Source organism: Halichoerus grypus, chromosome 9 (assembly GCF_964656455.1).
Source record: "Halichoerus grypus chromosome 9, mHalGry1.hap1.1, whole genome shotgun sequence".
Lineage (NCBI taxonomy): Eukaryota > Metazoa > Chordata > Mammalia > Carnivora > Phocidae > Halichoerus > Halichoerus grypus.
In genome coordinates this window covers 9,387,263-9,408,628 of record NC_135720.1, presented here as the reverse complement: position 1 = coordinate 9,408,628, position 21,366 = coordinate 9,387,263, and the positions used below count along the sequence as shown (strand labels likewise).

The window sequence follows — 21,366 nt, the reverse complement described above, 5'->3', positions numbered from 1 at the left end:
GAATGTTCATAGCAATTTTATAATAGCCAAATACTGGAAATAACCTAAATGCCTGGCAGTTTGGGTGGATAAATAAATTGTGGTATATTTATACAATGGAATAGTACTCATCTGTGAAAAGGAATGAACTGTTAATGCACGCAAGAATTTAGAATACTCTCAAACCATTTTACTGAGTAAGAGCAGCCATACACAAAAGTGAACATATTATACAGTTCCATTCATGTAAAATTCAAGAATAAGCAGCTAGTGAGAGAAATTAGATGACTGGTTGCCCTGGACCAAGGGTGAAGGTAGGGGATTGACTTCTGAGGGGGAACTTTATTTTATTGTATATAAATTATACCTCAATAAAGTTTATTTTTATTTTTATTTTTATTTTTTTAAAGATTTTATTTATTTATTTGAGAGAGAGAGAATGAGAGACAGAGAGCATGAGAGGGAGGAGGGTCAGAGGGAGAAGCAGACTCCCTGCCGAGCAGGGAGCCCGATGCGGGACTCGATCCCGGGACTCCAGGATCATGACCTGAGCCGAAGGCAGTCGCTTAACCAACTGAGCCACCCAGGCGCCCAATAAAGTTGATTTTTAAAAAGATAATAAATACTATCAGCAACTACTTGCCAACAGTTTGGAAAACTTACATAAACTGGAAATTTTTTTAAAAATAATTTAATAGAACTGACTCAAGAAGAAGTAAAAAGCTTAAAAGTTTGACTAATACTAAAACTATTAAGTAAATTGAAGCAATGATTAAAAATCTTCCTACAAAAAAATTCAGAGCCAGATAGTTTTATAGGCATGTTATACCAAGCTTTCAAACAACAGGTCGTCCCAGTTTATACAAATTCTTCCAGGCAGTGAGACAAGAGGAAGTACTCTCTAGCTCATTCTGAGAGGTCAGCATAACCTTGATAAATCCAGACAAAAACATTACAAAAAAGGAAATCATAAGTTTATTTCACTCATGAATACAGCTGTAGAAGTTCTAAACTCATTACTAAACCAACTTCAACTGTGTCTATAAAAGACAATACTTCACCTCCAAGTTTGGCTGCTTCTGGCATGCAAGGGTAATATAATTTGAGGAAATCCATAGAAGTAATTCACTACAGTAATAGATTAAAAGATTTTAAAAATGTGGTTACTTGAATGAATTCAGTAAATGCATTTGATAAGTGTATGTGATTTTTCCAATTAAATTTTTTTTTTAATTTTGATTAAGGGAATATTGTTAGCAAGATTGAGAAAGTTATATAATAAGAAACTGAGAACTTTACTATTTTGATAAGTGACCCAGAGACACTAATGGAGAATCTGTTACTGTAGGTGGGAGGTCATAGAACAATGGCACTGGATCATTCTTGGTGAGGCCATTCACCAGATGTGTGTGATCAAGGATGTTACCTATCACCTTTGTGTCTGTTTTCTCCATAAGATGGGCATAATAACACCTCCCACGAACAAGGCTTAAAGAATTAACATATGTGAAGCACTTAGCACTGCACTGACACTTGCTTTTCAAATTTATCTTTTATATTATATATTAGTGTTACAATACATATATTCTATATATTTTCTTTAAGGCCACCTGACTCTTAGCCAAAGGCTAAGTTAATGACTGTAGCCTTTGATAAAAGTGCTTTCCCTTTCAGATTACAAATTGACACCTTTTTGTCTATGTGTGTCTCAAAGGTGAGTGATTTCACGTGGAGCCATGATGGGACTCAAGCACTTATTTCATATCGAGATGGGTTTGTCCTGGTTGGTTCTGTCAGCGGACAAAGACACTGGTCATCTGAGATCAACTTGGAAAGTCAAATCACATGTGGCATATGGACTCCTGATGACCAACAGGTAAAGCCTCTTAAATGTGGGTGTGTAATGTTAAAACCGTGTGAGGTGAGGAGGAAGTGAATTGCATACAGTCACGCACGGAAGGGGTAGGGATGGGGGAAGCTGGCTCAGAAGCGCCTTGCATCACAAAAGTGAAGAACAATGAATATGTCCAGGTGGAAATTAAAAACTAAGTGAACCACAGATTGGAGAAATAATATTTCCCATCAATATGGTAATATTGAGTTAACATTTTAATTATAGAAAATATTCTTACAAATACACTTTTAAATCTATATAAATAGTTGGTAAATGGATAATGGACATAATGATTCACCAAGGAAGTTCAGCTAGTCAGTATTCATATGGTGGAAAAGTATGCATTTTTAGGAGAAAAATGCAAAATAACATAGTGAGGATATAGTTTCACTTATTAGCAAAAAATAATAAAATGATACAGATGATATACTGGTTAATGATAAGAGTTCAATCAAAGGATTCTTATTCATTGCTGGTAATAATGTGTACTAGACCTTTGGGGAAGCAATTTGGGCAGAATATGTCAAAAGTCTTAAAAAATTGTTGTCCACTTTGACCTGGTAATATACTTCAGGAATTTATCTAAAAGAAACAAAAGGGAAGAAAATAAAAGTTATAGTCATTAAAGCATTATCTATGATAGTAAAAATTCAGCAACAGCCTGCTTGTCTAAAAATAGAATGATTAAGTGAACTGTGGTATTACCACTGAGAGGATTATATAATAAGTAGTTCAGAAAATTGTGGGTTCTGGTTATGAAGACAATCTGAAAGAGCTCTTATGATATAATGTTGAGGGAAAAAAAATCAGGATATGAAATGGTGTAGGTGGTATGATTACCATGTCATAAAACAACCAAAGGAAACCCATCCACATGCTAGAAAGACCTGGAAGGAGACAAAATGCCACAGGTCGGTTGTTTTACAGTGAAGAGCTTTTGGGTCATTTTCTAAAACCCAATTTTAAAATTTTCTTTAATGTATCTTTTTTACTTTCATGATAAAATAATATATAACCTAATAAAGTTATATATTGATAATTCATTTTTTAAATAAAAAGATTGGCCAGGTAAAACCTTTGTAAATATGAAGCTTATGTTTTCCAAGCACAACAAAATCCAGAAAATGCCAGGACATTTCGTAGCAGAGATTTTAGTTTAATATTGGTAAAAGCAAGCAGTATAATAAGGAATCATAACTTTAATTTTTGAATCTTTTTTCTTTTCATTCTTTTTTTTTTTTACTGAATTGCTTTCCACTAATCACTAAACATTCCATGTTTCCTTTTTTTTTTTCGAGTAAAAGTGGTCAATATTCTTTCTCTTTCTTCTCAAAATTACTATTATGAGAGGGGCGCCTGGGTGGCTCAGTTGGTTAAGCGGCTGCTTTCGGCTCAGGTCATGATCCCAGGGTCCTGGGATCGAGCCCCACATCGGGCTCCCTGCTCTGCGGGAAGCCCGCTTCTCCCTCTCCCTCTGCCTGCCTCTCTGCCTACTTGTTCTCTCTATCTCTCTGTCAAATAAATAAATAAAATCTTTAAAAAAAAAAAAATAAAAAAAATAAAAAAAAAATTACTATTATGAGAGCTACAAAGCAACAGTTGCAACTCCAAGTTTCTTCCATGGCTCTGAGGCTCCTAAGTATCCAGTAGCATATGCATGTAACTCTAAGAAGCACTTGCATTTACTGTGACGTGTGTTTGCAGGTGTTTACTGCCCCTGGAGTCTGCTCTGAGAAGTCGGTGCAGCCCATTCAGTGGCCTTGCCCAGACACCTCTCCTTGCACGTTTCCTCCTCTGTGATGGGGGGTGTGAATTATTTCCTGCCTGTTTCCCCGGGGCTTTTGTAATGATCAGATGAGTGAACAGATGTGAAAGCACTTACAAATGTGGAAGTGGAAGTCTTGGCTTCACATTCTTCCCTTGCCTCGAGGGATGGAACGTGGGAGGCTCATGTCCCAATCCCCTGATGAGCTCTGCCTGCCTGTGTCCCCAGCAGACAGCATACTTGGCGTGTGACAGGCACAGGACCCAGACACGCCAGGGGCACAGTAGGCAAGACTTGGCACCTGCCTTTTGAGGTGCTGGGGCCCCCAAACATCCTGTGCTGCGTCCCAGCAAAGTGGCTGGGATAGCAGACAGCATGGTGTCGTGGGCATGATGGAGAGCAGATGGGCTGCAGCTTTAAAGCCAGGAGGAGGCCCTTGGACTTGGCTCTGTAGACCCGTCTGCAGGATCAGAGAGTGGCTTCGGCTGGTGGTTGGTCTCCTGGCCCACAACCTCTGTCTGAAAAACTGCTTTTACTGGGTCTGTATTTGGGGCTAACAGGTAGGATGTCATTGAAGGAAAGCGCTGCACTCACTGCCTTTCCGAAAGGTTGCAGACCCCCGAAGCAATGAGGATCCTTACGGGATACTCCCGTCAGTCATATTTGAACCGAGACATGGAAAAATAACATTCCTTCCTCCTTGTCTGTCACTCTTTCATATCTCTTGCTTGGTTTGAAAATTATTAATGAGAAAAGAGTATGAAGACAATTTGAAATGTAATGCCCTGAGCTCTTACCATTGGGAGCTGATGTTTAAAGCCGCGCCTCCTCCATCTCAGGCTGTCTCTTCCCTTGTCCCCAAGAACCTCCTGCACTTTACATAGAGTAAAATGTTGTCCACGATGAAGCCACCTCCTCCCCTCTTGAGATACTGCTGATCATACGGGATTTTAGGTTGTTTCTTAACTTTTTAAAATATAAGCAGTACTATTTTACAAGGGAGTTTGAGAGTCTAGGTATTTTCCTACTTGTCATATATTTTCTTCAGTTTAGAGTGGTGATCTCTATACCCTTTTGGGGATTGTAGACTACTTTAAATATCAGATGGAAATTGGGAACCCTTTTCCTGGAAAAATGTGCACACGTACATATGTGATTATATCTATCACTTTGCATAGAATGTTGGAAGCTCATAGGATTCGATGTTCCTCCCCCTTCAGATTCCTGATCTAAACAGTCTAGAGGCCACATTTGGGATCATCTTCCCCAACTTTCTGATGCATATATTCAAACATTACAGAAAAGTTGAAAGAATATACCTGCGTTAAATTCAGCAACTAATGTTTTCCTATATTTGTGCACTCTCTCCTCCTCTCGCCCTTCCTGCCTCCCTTTCTCCCTCTCTTTCTCTTCATACACGCACACATTTTTGCAGTACTGTTTTTGAAAATAGGTTGTAGACATTGTGCACATCACTATGAAATATTTGAACATGCTTGTCATAAGAATAAGATCATTCCTCCTACATTATCACCCCCAAGAAATTAGCAGTGATATTTTCTGGTATCCAGGCTACTTCATAGTTCCCTAATGGTTACAAAAGTGTGTGTTGTAAGCTTTTCTTTCTTTTTTTTGTTATTTGGAACTGGGATCCAAGTTATGTACAGCAATTGTTTGTTACATCTTCAGTCTAGAAAAATTTCCTTTTTTTTTTTTTTTTTTAATGACATTACCTTTCTCACAAGTTTAGTGTGGTTACTTTGTAGAATATTCTACAGTCTAGGCTTGTACGATTGTTTACCCATAGTATCATTTAACTTCTGCTAGCCTCTGTATTTTCTATCATCTGGAAGTTAGGTTGAGATTAGGTTTGGATTAAACAGGTTGGGTAAGGATAGTTAATAGGTGATACCCTATCATTCACATTGAGCCACATTAAAAGGCATATAATGTCTTGTTATCCCACTAGGAGGAGAGCTGAGTCTGATGGAACTCTTGTAAAAACAAAACTATTTTTCAAAACTATTGTTCTTAATTTCATCTATACTTATAGTGAATTTTTTCAAGCAATGTGTTTCATGTCAGGCTAAAATTTGTCTTCCATTAAATTGCAAGAAGGGAAGGTGATTCTACCTGGAGTTTATATAGTAGATGAAGACTGTCTTAGTCTCCTTGGGCTGCCATACAGAATTCTACAGGCTGGAGGGCTTAAACATCAGGCATTTCTCTCTCACAGTTCTGGAGGATGGAAGCTCAAGATCAGGCGTTGGCAGGCTTGGTTGCTCTTGAAGCCTCTCTCCTTTTTTTTTGTTAAAGATTTTATTTATTTATTTGACAGAGAGAGACACAGCAAGAGAGGGAACACAGCAGGGGGAGTGGGAGAAGGAGAAGCAGGCTTCCCGTGGAGCAGGGAGCCCAATGCGGGGCTCGATCCCAGGACCCTGGGATCACGACCTGAGCCGAAGGCAGTCGCTTAATGAGCCACCCAGGCGCCCTGAAGCCTCTCTCCTTGGCTGGCAGTTGGCCGCCATTTTCCTGTGTCCTCACATGGCCTTTCCTCTGGGTGCTCATCCCTGGTATCTCTTCCTCTTCATAAAAGGACACCAATTCTATTGGTTTAGGGCCCTATCCTTATGACCTCATTTAACCTTCATTATCTCTTTATAGGCTCTATCTCCAAATCCTGCCACATTAGGGGTTAGGGCTACTGCATATGAATTTCGAGTGGGATACAAATGTTCAGTCCATAGCCTCATAAAAAATATGACTCTTCAACAAATATTTTAAAGAATAGAAAATTCACAGAAAAGACACTTACATAAATTTAGCTTGATAAACTTGAGATGTATTTATAAATAGAACAGTCTTTGTAGGGCTTGGAAGAAAAAGCAAATGATATAAATAGAAAATGTCAGAGAAATAAATATAAATATGACTGGGGAAAAAATTTCTGCGGGTCCTAAGTTGATCAAGAGTAATGCAGCAGTGAAGCTTTTGCCATTTCGAGGAAGTACCCAGCATCACAGCACAGTGCGTAGGAGGAGAATGCTTAGTCCCCTCTACGTTATCCAGGGGCGTGGGAGAACACCATGCCTCTTGATATAGGAAAGTGCTTTGAGACATACACATTTACACACATCCATCTAACCATTCTCTGAGTCTTAGGTGAACATCAGTTCACTTTGAGAGCCTTTGAACCAGAGAAGGTTGTTGAGAACCTGAGGTGCATTTCCATCAGGAGAGTTAGAGATGCCAGCACATGATCCTTGTGTGTAGACATGAGCATGACTCTCCTAGAAGAACAGCGAGTAGCTTTGGTGGATCTGTGTCCATGGAAGATGGGACAGAAGGAAAAAACCCCAGACTCACATCTAGGAATTTAGGTTAGATGAGGAAGAAGGAGCCCACCTAAACCAGTACGGGAAGAAAACTCTAGTTCCAGCCCTTCTTGGGAGAACGCCTTGCAAGAAGAAAGCTCCCAGAAACACCCTTCTGCCATGGGTACAAGGAGGTCTGCCAAGAACTGCTTCTCCAGCAGGTGGTTTGTCTTTTTCTCTTCCCAGGTACCCCTTATCTACCACAGCTCCTGGAGTGTGGCGCATGCATAGTTTGGGTGCCTGAACCATTTGGATTTATTTTAAGGGGATCCCGAGGCATCGAAGCTGTGTACACTTTAGGGAGGTCAGCAATACCCGTTGTCACTCACAGTGCAGCCCCCAGATCAGATGCTGTGTGGTTCATCCAGTGCTCGCTTCGGCAGCACATACACTAAAACTGGAATGATACAGAGAAGCTTAGCTGGGCCTCTGCGCAAGGATGACACACAAATGCCATATGGTTCATCCAGGCCTCGCAGCTTCCTCCCTCTCCCTGACTCAGGGATCCTTTTCAGGGATCTCAGTCCTCGCCTGTTGGCCTTTCCTTCTAGTTGCTTCTGCTTTCTCCTCGGGCAGACCTGTCTCTTTTCCCGAGGCCTCCAGGGCTGTGGGGCTCTTTCCTCTTGCGAAACCTGTTCTCCAAGAAGCCTGGGGCTTCACATTGCCCCACCCAGCCCCCCACCCCCACTCTGACTGAGGCGTCTGTGACCCCAGGGCGCATATCCAGGCCTCATGCTTTCTCGACAGTGCTCTCCCCCAAAGCCAGTCCCTCTTCCAGCCTTGTCTTGCCTCTTCCCTGTACTGTCCTTCATACCCTGCTCCTGGAAGCCTTCCCAGCTGCCGCCTTAGCCCACACATCCACCTCGGGCTCTCGTGCTCGTTCCTCGTTCTCACCTGGTCCACTTGTCTAGGGCTCCAGTGTTGGGCATTTCCCCTTTTTTCTCTCCTTGGGGTGATTTCTCCCACTGTCAGAGCCTGTCAGCTCCCACCTGAGCGTGCAGGCTCCCCAGGCTGCGAGCTGCGTGAGCCATCGGCCCTTCTTGTCCCTCATGCTGAGCACCCGCTGCCTGGACCCTGCTCAAATCCAGCTGGGTCCCAGCTTAGCTTGTCAGTCTTCCTCCCTGCCCCCTCCTCTGTTGCTGATCACTTGCACCCAACCTGGGAATTCCACTGGACTTGCCCTCTTCCTTGTCTTCACCCTCCACTTAGTCACCAACGCCTGGTGATTCCACTTCTTAAATCTTTTTGTGTCAGCGATTGTTTATTTATATTTAAACACTAAAGATGGTTACATTCAGACCAGCTTAAAGGCAAGTGTTTCAACTCTGACACACCTTGCATTCTGTAACAGGGCTGCTGGACTTGGCGACTTGTAAGTTCTTCCCATCTTCAGCTTTGCTCCCTGACTGGTTCCTTCTTTTTGTCAGTGGCCGCTTTTGCCGCGCTGGGCTGCCCCTTTCCTGGTTCCTGAACAGTGAGGGAATGAGTGACTTTTCCAGTCTTTGAAGTTATTTAAAGATCTCCCTTTGCCTGCAGCCGTGGCTTGCAAACTGTGTTCCTCACAGAATTCTGTGGAGCTGCGTTCCTAGGGCAGGGGATGGAGTGAGCTTCAGGGAGGAGGGGGCCTGGAGCACCCAGACCAGATCCCCGGGCAATTCCACTTCTGTTTTAGATACGAAATGGGGATTATGTCTTACATTTTGTTTTTGAGGGAAAGTCTGTAAGATAAACATATGAGTCTGGTCCCTCTTTCTATTTATTTTTACTGTTTATTAAATTTAAAAGCAGTAGTTTTTAAAAGTCAAATAGTACTACTAGGCTTATAATGAAAAATATAAAAAACAAACAAAATACCAGCACCTTTTCATTCCCTGTGCTATCCCTCCCACTCCCTGATCCCCGCTCCCCGAGGCAGCCACTTGTAACTCTTTGTGTTTCTCTCCATATTTCTGAAAGATGGGCTTGTTCTGTCAGATCTTGATGTTTTGGACTCAGGTGTTCTCTACTAACTTCCTACCTGGAAAATGAGAAGCTGGCTTTCTTGGAATGCCCCTTTCCATACCCAGCCTCCCAGCGTGCTCCCGTCTCCACGGTTAGTCATTCTGTGCTCAAAGTGCGATTCATAGACGACGGGCACACAAAACCAGGGTTGCATTGTCTGCCTTGTGCACTGTTGGCTTTGCCCACAGTTAGTAATATTGCCTTACTTATTGCTTAGTTGTCTGTATACCAATCACAGATTAATTCCTACACCCCCCCCCCCAAATATTAGAAATCTCCTCCGAATGTGTTCCTCTGCTTGGGACTTGGTTTTCTGGTGCTGTCCCTCCTGGGGCCCTCAGCTCCCTGCCCCAGCAACACACCTGGCTCCCTGTGCCGTGGTTCCCTTCTCTCCCCTCGTGTGGGTGCCCCTATTTCTGCGATCACCTTTATTTCATGGTCTGGTGGAACCCTCATCATGGTGGAACATGTCTTCCAGGTGTTGGAAATTTCAAGACAGTTGTATGTTTAGCTGGGACACCATGACCCCTTTGCAACCCGTCCTTTCAGCTCTTTGGTATTTTCTTTTCCCTTTCTGGAAATCTTATTACTTAGATGTTGCCCTTCTAGATTGATGATCTGATTTTAATATCTTTTCTCTCCCAGTTGCTTTGCTTTGCTTGCTTATCCTATTATCTGGGCAATATCCTGAGCTATATCCTCCCAAGTTTTCTTTGACTTTTAAAAAATTAATGCTATTTTTAATTTTTAAGAGTTCTGTTCTGTTTTCTGATTGTTCTTTTTTTAAAAAACACAACATCATATTCATGGAGGATGAAACAACATGAAGATATTGATCGGAGGTTTTGAAGTATCTTGCTGTATTCTTCATTGTCTTTCTCCTTCACATTCTCTGTGGCTTTGTTTTGGCTTCTTTCATATTAGATGCTTTTCTCAAATGTCTGGTTGTCACTGGTCATCTGCTCGTATTTAAGAGGTGGAGACTAAAAAATGATCTGGACACTAGGCAGTGGTGGTCCTCTTAAATGATGGGCTCCGCTGTGGGGCGACCACTGGACTTGTCCTTCCACATGTCCCTCACCTGGTGACTGAGGTGGGCTCGTTTCCGGCACCGAGTTGCCGAGCTTTCCCTATAGGCCCCTGAGCTGTGTCTGTGTCCTGCCCCCGCCCCAGGCTTCTGTTCAGTCCCTCCAGAGGGTCAGACAGACGCACGCCTCCTGTCTGTGTGCACGGGAGAGGATGTGTGGAGGTTTGCCCATTCTCTTTCAGGGCTTCCACCCAATCCTCCTGTCTTCTCCCAACCCTCATGTCCATTTTCAGGAAGGTCTTTGGCTTCTGTGGCACAAACCAACTTACTCCTAGTCTTCCTTGCTGTAGGTTTGGGCTTCAGTTTGCTCAGGTCTCTTTGGTCATTTAGCATGCGTCCCATCTGCTATCCAGTTTCTAGATGTTGGCTTCTCTGTCTGCTGACCTCCTCTCTCCAGTTCTCTGTTAGAGTTTCACGCACATTACTGTTAACCGAGGGTTTGGGAAGGTGTCCAGGCCATCATATGACTCCCCATAACTTTCTAGCCTCCTCTCTGGCCCCCACTACCCTCCACACTAGCTACAGTGGACTGGTTTGATTTTCTAAATTCATATTGCTCTCCTGCCTTTGCACATGCTGTTCCTCTTGCCCTTGTCCCTTGTCTGTCCAGGGAAGTTCCACCTGTCCTTGAAAACTCAACCCAAACATCACCATCCGCTGCCTTGCTCCCCTCCCCACCCAGGCAAAGTAACCGTTGGTCTGGCTCACTGGCTCTAGTGTTCCAGGAGCTCCTCCTGTGTACCAAGAGCACATTTTGTAACATTTTCCACATTATGTTGTAACTGGTGGTTGCGTGTTTTCTTCCTTACCATATGTGAGGGCAGGCATCACGCCTCATTCTTCCCTGTAGCCGGGACTCCTCAGGGCAGGAGTAGAGGCATGCAGTGAGTGAGGGAAGAATGCTTTCCCTGGAAGTGCCAGCTTCCCTCCTCTCTGTGCCTAGGGATGATTAAGTCCATGGCCTCACCTAAAGAACTGCCATATTCCCTGCCCATCCCCAAGTACTCCCACACACACACACGAGAGGAATCACGCACACACACACACACACACACACACACACACATACACACATACACACACGTACACGAGAGGAATTCCTGGTTTACCCCACATCCCTGCCCTGGGAGGACCCAGCGTTAGTTTTTCATTCATTCTGTTTTATACAGAAAATACTATTTTATGCAGAAAAGTCTAAATTGGGGGATTTTTCACATTTGCCAGTATTGGCGTGGAGATTTCATTAGTTATGACTGATTAGATTCAGGTATTTTTTGTTTTGTTTTTCATTTTTCAGGCTATATGGTTATCACTCCTTTAGAAAGCAGTTTGAATGGGGATCCTAATGTCTGAATTCTTCTTCCTACTCAAATCCAAAAGCAGTTTCTGAATGTGAATCATTGTCAGTTTAATCCTAACCCATGGTATAGAAAATCCAGCTCAGTGAGAATTATTAGATATTAGGATACCCTGCCAAGAAAATACACGTGATCTCCTTGGATGAAAGCCTTTGCAAGATGACATGTTCCTGTTTCCTGGCATGGTGCCCCTGCCATGTTGCCTGAGGACAGCAGGATAGAATTGATGACATCTTCACAGACCACCTGCCCTAAGACTTGTTTTCACCTTTTCTTCCTGCGTCATATCTGTCCTCTCTTTACCTCTCTCCGTGTCTTCTTTGCTCTGTAGAAATGACAATTTTTATTTATCCTGAGCCAACAGACTTTTTTTGTGTTACAATTCTGAAATTCTCCTCTTTATCCAGTGTGCCTATGACACATTCATGATGAACATCCTGGATTTACATTTAAGAAGTTTATAGCCACAAGAAGGAAACGTTAAGCCTCATTTCCTTTAATGAGGACACAAGTCAGTATTTTTTTTTTTTTAAAGATTTTATGTATTTATTTAACAGAGAGAGACAGAGCAAGAGATGGAACACAAGCAGGGGGAGTGGGAAAGGGAGAAGCAGGCTTTCCCACTGAGCAGGGAGCCTGATGCGGGGCTCGATCCCAGGACCCTGGGATCATGACCTGAGCCAAAGGCAGACGCTTAATGACTGAGCCACCCAGGCACCCCCACAAGTCAGTATTTTTAAAAAAATCATAAAGGCAAATGCTTGTTGTTTATCAATTTTGGAAGTATTTATAGTTACTTCATAGAGTTATCCAGGTGATGAAAGATACAAACCATGATTAAATTATATAGCAGAGATTGTGTGTGAGGATCATGAACTTAAAAAAATATATCAAGAGCACAATCTCATACAATAAAGGAAAGAGAACTAGAGCTTTAAAAATACATTTTCTTCTCCAAAGTATGTACAGACGGTCCCCATCTTATGATGGTTTGACTTATGATACTTTAACATAATAATGGTGCAAAGGTGGTATGCATTTAGTAGGAACCATTCTTCAAATTTTGAATTTTGAATTTTAATCTTCTCCTGGGCTAGCATGGCACTCTCTCGATGCTGGGCAGGAGCTACAGCTCCCAGTCCACTGTGCAATCATGAGGGTAAGCAACCAATACCCTGATGGCCCTTCTGCACCCATACAACCATTCTGGCTTTCCCTTTCAGTATAATATTGAATAAATTACATGAGAGATTCAACACTTTATTGTAAAATAAGCTTTGTGTTAGATGATTTTGCTCAACTAAAGGGTAAACATTCTGAGCATGTTTAAGGTAGAACATCATAGGCTAAGCTGTGATGTCAGTAGGTTAGGTGTATTATATGCATTTTCAGCTTAGGGTATTTTCAACTTACGATGAGTTTATTGGGATGTAACCCTATCATAAGTCAAGGAAGATCAGTAAGGCACAGTCTATAAGGGAAAATGATGATTTCAACAGATACATACTGTACCTGACCTTCAATTAATTACAATAAGTAGCCAGCGGTTTCTCGTTTGGAATGTTCTGTTAGGAAAAAGGTATTTGTCACATAGTTGGAGTATTTTAATTATTTGCTGCAGGTGTTCATAGTCCTAATGAAATACAGGTATACTTATATATAGTAGATTTTAAAATGTAGGTGAACTGAGTTTTTGGAATTGTGATTATATTTTAATATCCACATAAAGAAATCTTCCCTATTTAAGAATACTCAGGGGGTGGCTGGGTGGCTCCGTGGGTTAAGCGTCTGCCTTCGGCTCAGGTCGTAATCTCAAGGTCCTGGGATCGAGCCCCGCATCTCCCTCTCCCTCTGCTGCTCCCCCTGCTTGTGCTGTCTCGCTCACGCTCTCTCTTTCTCAAATAAATAAATAAAATCTTAAAAAAAAAAAAAAGTTTAAAAGAATATTCAGTAGAAATTGCCCTTGCTTAGAAGGTGGTGGTTTGGTGTGAAATGAGAATTCTTCACCTAATACATTTTTTGGCTAAATGTCCAGACTTAGTTTTCCAGGACTAGAGGTAATATTTGTTTGTAAACACTAAAACTCTTTTTAAAAGGAGGTCTTGGAGCACCTGGGTGGCACAGTTGGTTAAGCATCTGACTCTTGCTTTCAGCTCCGGTCATGACCTCGGGATCGTGATATCAAGCCCCATGTCAGGCTCCACACTTGGCAGGGAGTCTGCTGGAGATAATTTCTCTCTGCGCCTCCCCCAGCTCGGGCTCTCTCTCTCTCTCTCTCAAGTAAATAAATAAATCTTAAAAAAAAAAAAAAAAAAAAAGGAGGTCTTAAGTAATTAAATAGACCTAATACTTCCTTAGGCACTTTAAACCATGATTTCAAATTAAGTAGAAGTCTGGGTCGGTACATCTTAAACAGCCCCAAGATAAGAGTTTCCGATTTTCAGGTTTAGCACCTGCAGATGTGAGTGGGGCTACATCTTCTCCTCTAGCCTCTGTTCTAGTTTATTATTGTTTTATTGTTTTCGTATTCTTTGACCTAGGAAGAGGGAAGGTGTATTCTTTTTGCTTTTGGATTCAAAGTGTAGGTCCCAAGCCTCTTCTCTGATCTGATAGGTGGCATCCACTGATGTGATTGGTGACCCTGAGTCCCGCAGTATTTGTCCACCACCTTTAAATCCTGCTGGTGCCGGGATGGGGACAGCAAAGAGAAACATCACTGAAAATACCTGTCGTACTCTGTGGCATTTATGAAAGGAATGCTGTTTTTATGTACATACCTTGCAAAAAATAGGACATTTATTTCCCATTTGGAGTGGAGCAGAGTCAGGACTTGAGTGGTTAATGGAGCAAGGTCATTAAAAGGGGGATTTCAGTGCAAGCTTTTTAATTCATTTCATTCAAAGAATTTAAAAACTAAAAATTTTACATTGTTTCTATACAATATCTTTTCAGAGATACTACTTGCTGAAAAAGAGACTGTCATAGATACTAATATACACTTAAAGCTTTAACACATTAATCAGTTACAAACAGTAATTATTCATTTACTTTTTAAGTATAAGGTTATGATTGAAGTACCAACATAGAACTCAAGGAGATTTGCTAACTCTCCAGAAGTATTCTAAGTGATAAATAATTCCGGAGGGTTTTTAATTAGGTAATTTTTAAACTGTGATTATTAAACCAGTAGTATATAAAAAATAAATAGAATAAAGAACTCACTCATTTTGCCACATTTGCCTTTTTATCCCTTTATTCTTTTTTTTTTAATTTGCTATACTTAAAGTAAATCCCCAGTAGCATGGTTTACTTCATTGTAAACCTCTTCAGAACGTGGCGTTTCTTTCCGTAACCTCAGGGCTGTGCTCACACCGCCTGTTTACTTTGAAGAAGGCTCTTGTCAGATTGAAGTAAATAACTTGTCTGGTACTTGGATTAGCCCATGGCTGTAAAGGAGGACATCTGTTGCATCAGAGGAGACCGGGTATTCATTCTGAAGTTTCTCTTTGTCTTGCACTATCACCTAGGAAACGGCTTATAAAGGAAACTTTAAAAAGTCATGTAAATCTTTGTTTCTCGGCTAAAAAAGTGATGTTGCCACCACAGTTTTATAAATGAAAAGTAAATGGCTGGTATTTGACTAACACGTAATGACTACGTCATAGATGAGGGCAACTCTTTGACAGAATAAAAGTCAAACTTACCAAAACCAAATTAAAAAGAATCACAGTATATTATTTGCAAGGAGTTTTTTATTCACCCTGAGAAAATACTTCCCTTTGCTGGCCCATTAAGTGCTGGTGTTTGGAGTGACTCTGCCGACTGCCCCTGGTCCTCCACCTGGTCCTTTAAGGTAGTAATTACAAGTGCTATATCAGTTTTAGCTTCACTGGACAGACTTGAAAGCCATTGTGCTCAACACAGCAAGAAAGAAACGTGGAGATCTCTCTCACATAAGCTCCTTTACTTAAATTATTTATCATTTTTAATATCCACCAACTCAATAGAATGACACCTCAATGATCCATTCCTATGCTGAAGACCCTCAATCATGAGTGAAGTGTAAGTAGGTTAAAGGACCTATGGAGTAGAGCTCCTATCTAGCAGTTTGTGGGAATAACTTTGAAATTAGATTTAGTTGGAAACCATTGGAAAGAGTGATTTTCTTCCTTGCCTCCCCATTAGATTTTTTTCATGACTTTTCAGTAGAGTGTGTACTGCAAAAGGGAAGCCCATTTTATTTTAAGCCCTAAACGGAACATATATAGGAATGGTTTTTGCCAAAATAAGCAGGGAGGATGTGAATAACAAAGAAAATAATGGAAACATACTTAGGAAGAGAAGTCAGGAGATGGCCTCCCACCCTTCACAGCTATCTTTCTGCAACTATTGACACTGTTTAGGTTTTTTAGATGTTTCTTTTTGTGATTCTGGAAGTTCTGTTGAGCTCTTCATAGGAGAAAATAGATTTCTTTAGCAAAAGCAGGTGCAGCTACTATGTTTATACTTTTTTGGTCAATGCTATTTTGGTTGACTGACAATGGTAATTAAGATGTTTAAAAATTAGGGATGCCTGGGTGGCTCAGTCGGTTGAGCGTCTGCCTTCGGCTCGGGTCATGATCCCAGGGTCCTGGGATCGAGTTCCACATAGGGCCTTGCTCAGCAGGGAGCCTACTTCTCCCGCTGCCTGCCGCTCCCCATGCTTGTGCTCTCTCTCTCTGATAAATAAACAAATAAAAATTAAAAAAAAAAAAAAGATGTTTAAAAATTAAATTGCTCTTTGTTATCTCTGGACTCAGATCATTGATGAATCACTATATAGAACACTCAGTATAGATAAATTATAAAATACATTAAATTAAAATCTTTCTTTCTTTTTTTTTTTTTTTCTTTTTTTTTTTTAAAGATTTTATTTATTCATTGGACAGAGATAGATACAGCAAGAGAGGGAACGCAAGCAGGGGGAGTGGGAGAGGGAGAAGCAGGCTTCCCGCGGAGCAGGGAGCCCGATGCGGGGCTCGATCCCAGGACCCTGGGATCATGATCTGAGCCGAAGGCAGACGCTTAACGACTGAGCCACCCAGGCGCCCCAAGAAAATCTTTCTTGAAATTTACATTGAACAGTTTAAGAATGAAAGATGGAGGGACACCTGGGTGGCTCAGTCGTTAAGCGTTTGCCTTCAGCTCAGGTCATGATCCCGGGGTCCTGGGATCGAGTCCCGAATCAGGTTCCTTGCTCAGCGGGGAGCTTGCTTCTCCCTCTGCCTGCCACTCCCCCTGCTTGTGCACTCTCTCTCTGACAAATAAATAAAATCTTAAAAAAAAAAAAAAGAATGAAGATGGGAAGCAGTTATTCATACAAATGGATTATTAAGTATCGTCTAAAAGAGTATGTTGGGCAGGAGCAGCGTCAGCAAGGTGGCTGAGTAGCAAGTCTCGGACCCTCCTTCCCCCAACAAACACACCAAATCAACAATACGCAGACCAATTCCCTTTGTGAGGAATCCAGAAACTAGTTGATTGAAAGGCTCCTGTACCCCAGGTGAGTGTGAAACCAGCCACATCAAAGCTGGTAGGAAAATTCAAGATACCCTCTTTCCGTAATGACTACCTGGCAAAGTGCAGTGTGATCGAGAGAAAACCCCCAGCCCCAGCTTCTCCCCAGGAAGAAAAGGAAAAACTGAATCATATGTCTAATATTCTGATTTTTTCTGGGTGTGGCTGAAGCACTGGCTTCTGTCTCACGTATCTCAAAGGGCTAGCAGGATGGCTGGGGGCCACTGAGAACTAAGATAGTGGTTTGAGTTAGTGTGGCAGTACTCACAATAGTCCCTCCCCCTGGCCCAATGCAGAGTGAGCAAGAGAAGAAAATAAAGACAAAAGGACTACAAGACTGGCATAAAACAATTAACAAGATGGCAATAGTAAGTTCTTTCCTATCAATAATTACTTTAAATTAAACAGATTAAACTCCCCAGTAAAAAGACATGGAGTAGTTGGGTGGATTAACAAAACACAAGGTCTAACCATATGTTGCCTACAGGATACTCTTTAGGTTTAAGGTCAGATGTATGCTAAAAGTAAAAGGATGGAAAAAGATAACTCCGTGCAAATGTTAGCCAAAAGAGAGCAGGGGTGACTGTATTTATATCAGACAAAATAGACTCTAGGTCAGAAACTGTGACAAGAGACAAAGAAAGACATTATATAATGGAAAAAAAGTCAGTTCACCTGGAAGATAGAACAATTATAAATATATATGCATGTAACATCAGAAAACCTAAATATATGAAACACTAAATACATAAAGCAAACACTAATAAAACTGAAAGGAAAAATGAACAGCAATATATATAGTAATGGTAGGAGACTTCACTATTCCACTTTCAATACTGGATAGTATATCCAGACAGAAAATCCGTAAAGAAGCACTGGACTTTAACAACACTATGAACCAAGTGGACCTAACAGATGTATATAGAACATTTCACCCAACAGAAGCAGAGTATACTTTCTTCTGAAGCACACAAGAAACATTCTCCAGGATAGTTCATGTGTTGGGTCACAAAACGAGTCTTAACAAATTTAAGAAAATTGAAATTACATGAAGTATCCTTTCCAGTCACAGTGGAATAAAACTAGAAATGAATAGTAGAAGTAATACTGGAAGATTCACAAATACGTGGATATTTAAGAATACACCCTTGATTAACCAAATGGGCCAGTGAAGAAATCAAAAGGGAAATTAGAAAATACCTTGAAACTAATGAAAATGAAAACACAACATGCTGAAACTTACGGGATGTAGCAAAAGTTGTACAAAGAGGGAAATTTATAGTAATGAATATTGACAGTGAAAAAAGAAAGATCTCAAACAATCTAACTTTACACCTCAAGGAACTAGAAAAAGAACAAACTTAACCCAAGTTAGCAGAAGGAAGGAAATACTAAGATTAGAGCAAAAATAAAATGAAATGGAAAATAGAAAAACAATAGAAAAAAAAATGAAACTAAGAGTTGATTTTTTTAAAAGATCAACAAAATTGACAAAACTTTAAGTAAAAAAAGATGACTCAAGTAAAATCAGGAATGAAAAAGGGGCCTGGCTGGCTCAGTCAGTAGAATATACGACTCTTGATCTCTGGGTTTTAAGTTCAAGCCCCACAATGGGTGTAGACATTGCTTAAAAATAAAATCTAAAAAAAAAAAAAGGAAACGAAAGAGGGGATATTGCAACTAATGTCACAGAAATAAAAAGGATCATTAGAGATTACTATGAACAATTCCATGCCAACAAATTGGATAACATGGAGGACATGTATAAATTCCTAGAAACATACAACTTACCAAGACTGAATCATGAAGAAATAGAAAATTTGAGCAGACCTATAACTAGCAACAAGATTGAATCAGTAATCAAAAACCTCACAAGAAAGAAAATGCCAGGACCAGATGGCTTAATTGGTGAATTCTGCCAAACATTTAAAGAATTAACACCATTCTTTCGCTCTCTCTTCCAAAAACTTGAAGAGCAGGGAACACTTCCAAACTTATTTTAAGTGGCTAGCATTACCCTGATACCAAAGCTTGACAGAGACACTGTAAGAAGAGAAAATTACAGACCAATATCCCTGATGAATGTAGATGCAAAAATCCTCAACAAAATACTAGTAAACTGAATTAAGCAGCAAGTTAAAAGGATTATATACATTAATCAAGTGGGATTTATTCCTGGTAGACAAGGATGTTCAACATACGGAAATCAACTAATGTGATACACCATATTAACAGAATATAGGATAAGAATCACATGATCCCCCTCAAAGATGCAGAAAAAACATTTGACAAAATTCAGCACCCTTGCATAAAAAAAAAAAAAAAAAATTAAACAAACTAGGAATAGAAGGAAATTACTTCAACATAATAAAGGCCATATATGAAGGTCCCACAGCTAATATCATGCTGTAACAGTGAAAAACTGAAAGTTTTAGCTCTGGGATCAGGAACAAGACAAGGATGACCATTCTCTCCATCTCTATTCAACATAGTACTGGGAATTTTAGAGCAATTAGGCAAGAAAAGAAAAAAAGACGTTCAAATAAGAAAGGAAAAAGTAAAACTATCTGTTTACAAATGATATGATCTTATAGGTAGAAAACCCTGAAGAGCACACACACACACACACACACACACACACACACACAATCTGTTAGAATAAACAAATTCAGTATGGGTGCCTGGGTGGCTCGGTTGTTAAGTGTCTGCCTTCGGCTCCGGTCATGATCCCAGGGTCCTGGGATCGAGCCCCACATCAGGCTCCCTGCTCAGTGGGAAGCCTCTTTCTCCCTCTCCCACTCCCCCTGCTTGTGTTCCCTCTCTCGCTGTCTCTCTCTCTGACAAAATAAAATCTTTAGAAAAAAAGAATAACCAAATTCAGTAAAGTCGCAAGATACAAAATCAATATACAAAAATCAGTTGCATTTTTATATACTAGCAGTGAACTGTCTGAAAAGAAGAAAACAATCCCTGTGTGCAATAGCATTATAAATGAATAAATTTAACCAAGGAGATGAAAGACTTGTACACTGAAAACTGAACAGTAATGAAAGAAATTAAAGAAGACACAAATAAATGGGAAATATTCAGTCCATGTTCAGGACTGAAGACTTAATATTGTTAAAATGTCCATACTACCTGAAGCGATCTACAGATTCAATGCATATCAAAATCCCAGTGGCATTTCTTACAGAGATAGAAAAAACAATCCTAAAATTCAAAAGGAACCACAAAGAACCTAGAATAGCCAAAACAGTTTTGAGAAGAACAAAGCTGGAGGAATCCCACTTCCCGATTTCAGAATACATGACTGAGCTACATCAATAAAACAGTGTGGTACTGGCGTAAATGCAAGCATAGAGACCAGTGGAGCAGAATAGAGAGCCCAGAAATGAACCAGTGCATATACGGTCAACTGTCTTCCAACAAGGCTGCCAAGAATATACAATAAGGAAATGATAGTCTTGTCAACATATGGCTCTGGGATGACTATATTCATATGCAAAAGAATGAAATTGGACCCTTGTCTTACAGCGTATACAACACTCTACTCAGAATGGATTAAAGACTTGAAACTGTAAAACTCCTAGAAGAAAGCATTGGGAAACTTCATGTTGTTGGTGTTGGCAATGATTTTTTGGTTATGACACCAAAAACATAGACAACAAAAGCAAAATTATTCAAGTGGGATTACATCAAACTAAAAAGTTTCTGCACAGCATAGAAAACAATTAACAGAACGAAAAGGCAACCTGTAGAATAGGAGAAAATATTTGCAAACTGTGTATGTGATAAGCTATTAATATCCAAACTATATAAGGAGCTCCTTCAATTAAGAAGCTAAATAAATAAATAAATAAATAAATAAATAAATAAATAAATAAATAAAAATAGCCAGATTAAGAATGGAAAAGGACTTGAATAGAAATTTCTCCAAACAAGTAGATGAAAGATGCTTAACATCTCTAATCATCAGGGAAATGCAAATCAAAACCACAGTCAGATATCACACTTGTTAAGAGTGCTATTGTCAAAAAAAGAAAAGACAAAAGACAACAAACAAATGTTGTCTAGGATGTAGAGAAATCAGAACTCTTTATACTGTTAGTGGATTGTAAAATGTTGTAGCTGTGGAAAACAGTATGGAGGTTCCTCAAAAAATGAAAAATTGAACTACCCATGTGATGCAATAATCCCAAAATTCTTTTGGGTATTTTTCCGAAAGAGTTGAAAGCAGGTCTTGAAGAGATATTTGCACAACCATGTTCATTGCAGCATTATTCACAGTAGCCAAGATGGGGAAACAACCTAAATATCCATCAGTGAACGAAAGGATAAAGAAAATGTGA

General features: G+C 40.4%; 1 protein-coding gene and 1 non-coding gene across 2 annotated transcripts in view; both read left to right on the top strand.

Annotated features, from left to right (window-relative positions):
• The window catches only part of TULP4 (TUB like protein 4), an 82,193-nt gene that overhangs the window by 13,222 nt on the left and 47,605 nt on the right, over positions 1-21,366 (top strand). The window contains exon 3 of the mRNA XM_078055855.1: positions 1,694-1,855. Coding sequence (XP_077911981.1) covers positions 1,694-1,855 — 162 coding nt within the window. The remainder of the gene's footprint in view (positions 1-1,693; positions 1,856-21,366) is intronic.
• Positions 7,383-7,489, top strand: LOC118547013 (U6 spliceosomal RNA). Its single transcript, XR_004922890.1, has one exon. It is a non-coding gene; the product is annotated as a U6 spliceosomal RNA (small nuclear RNA).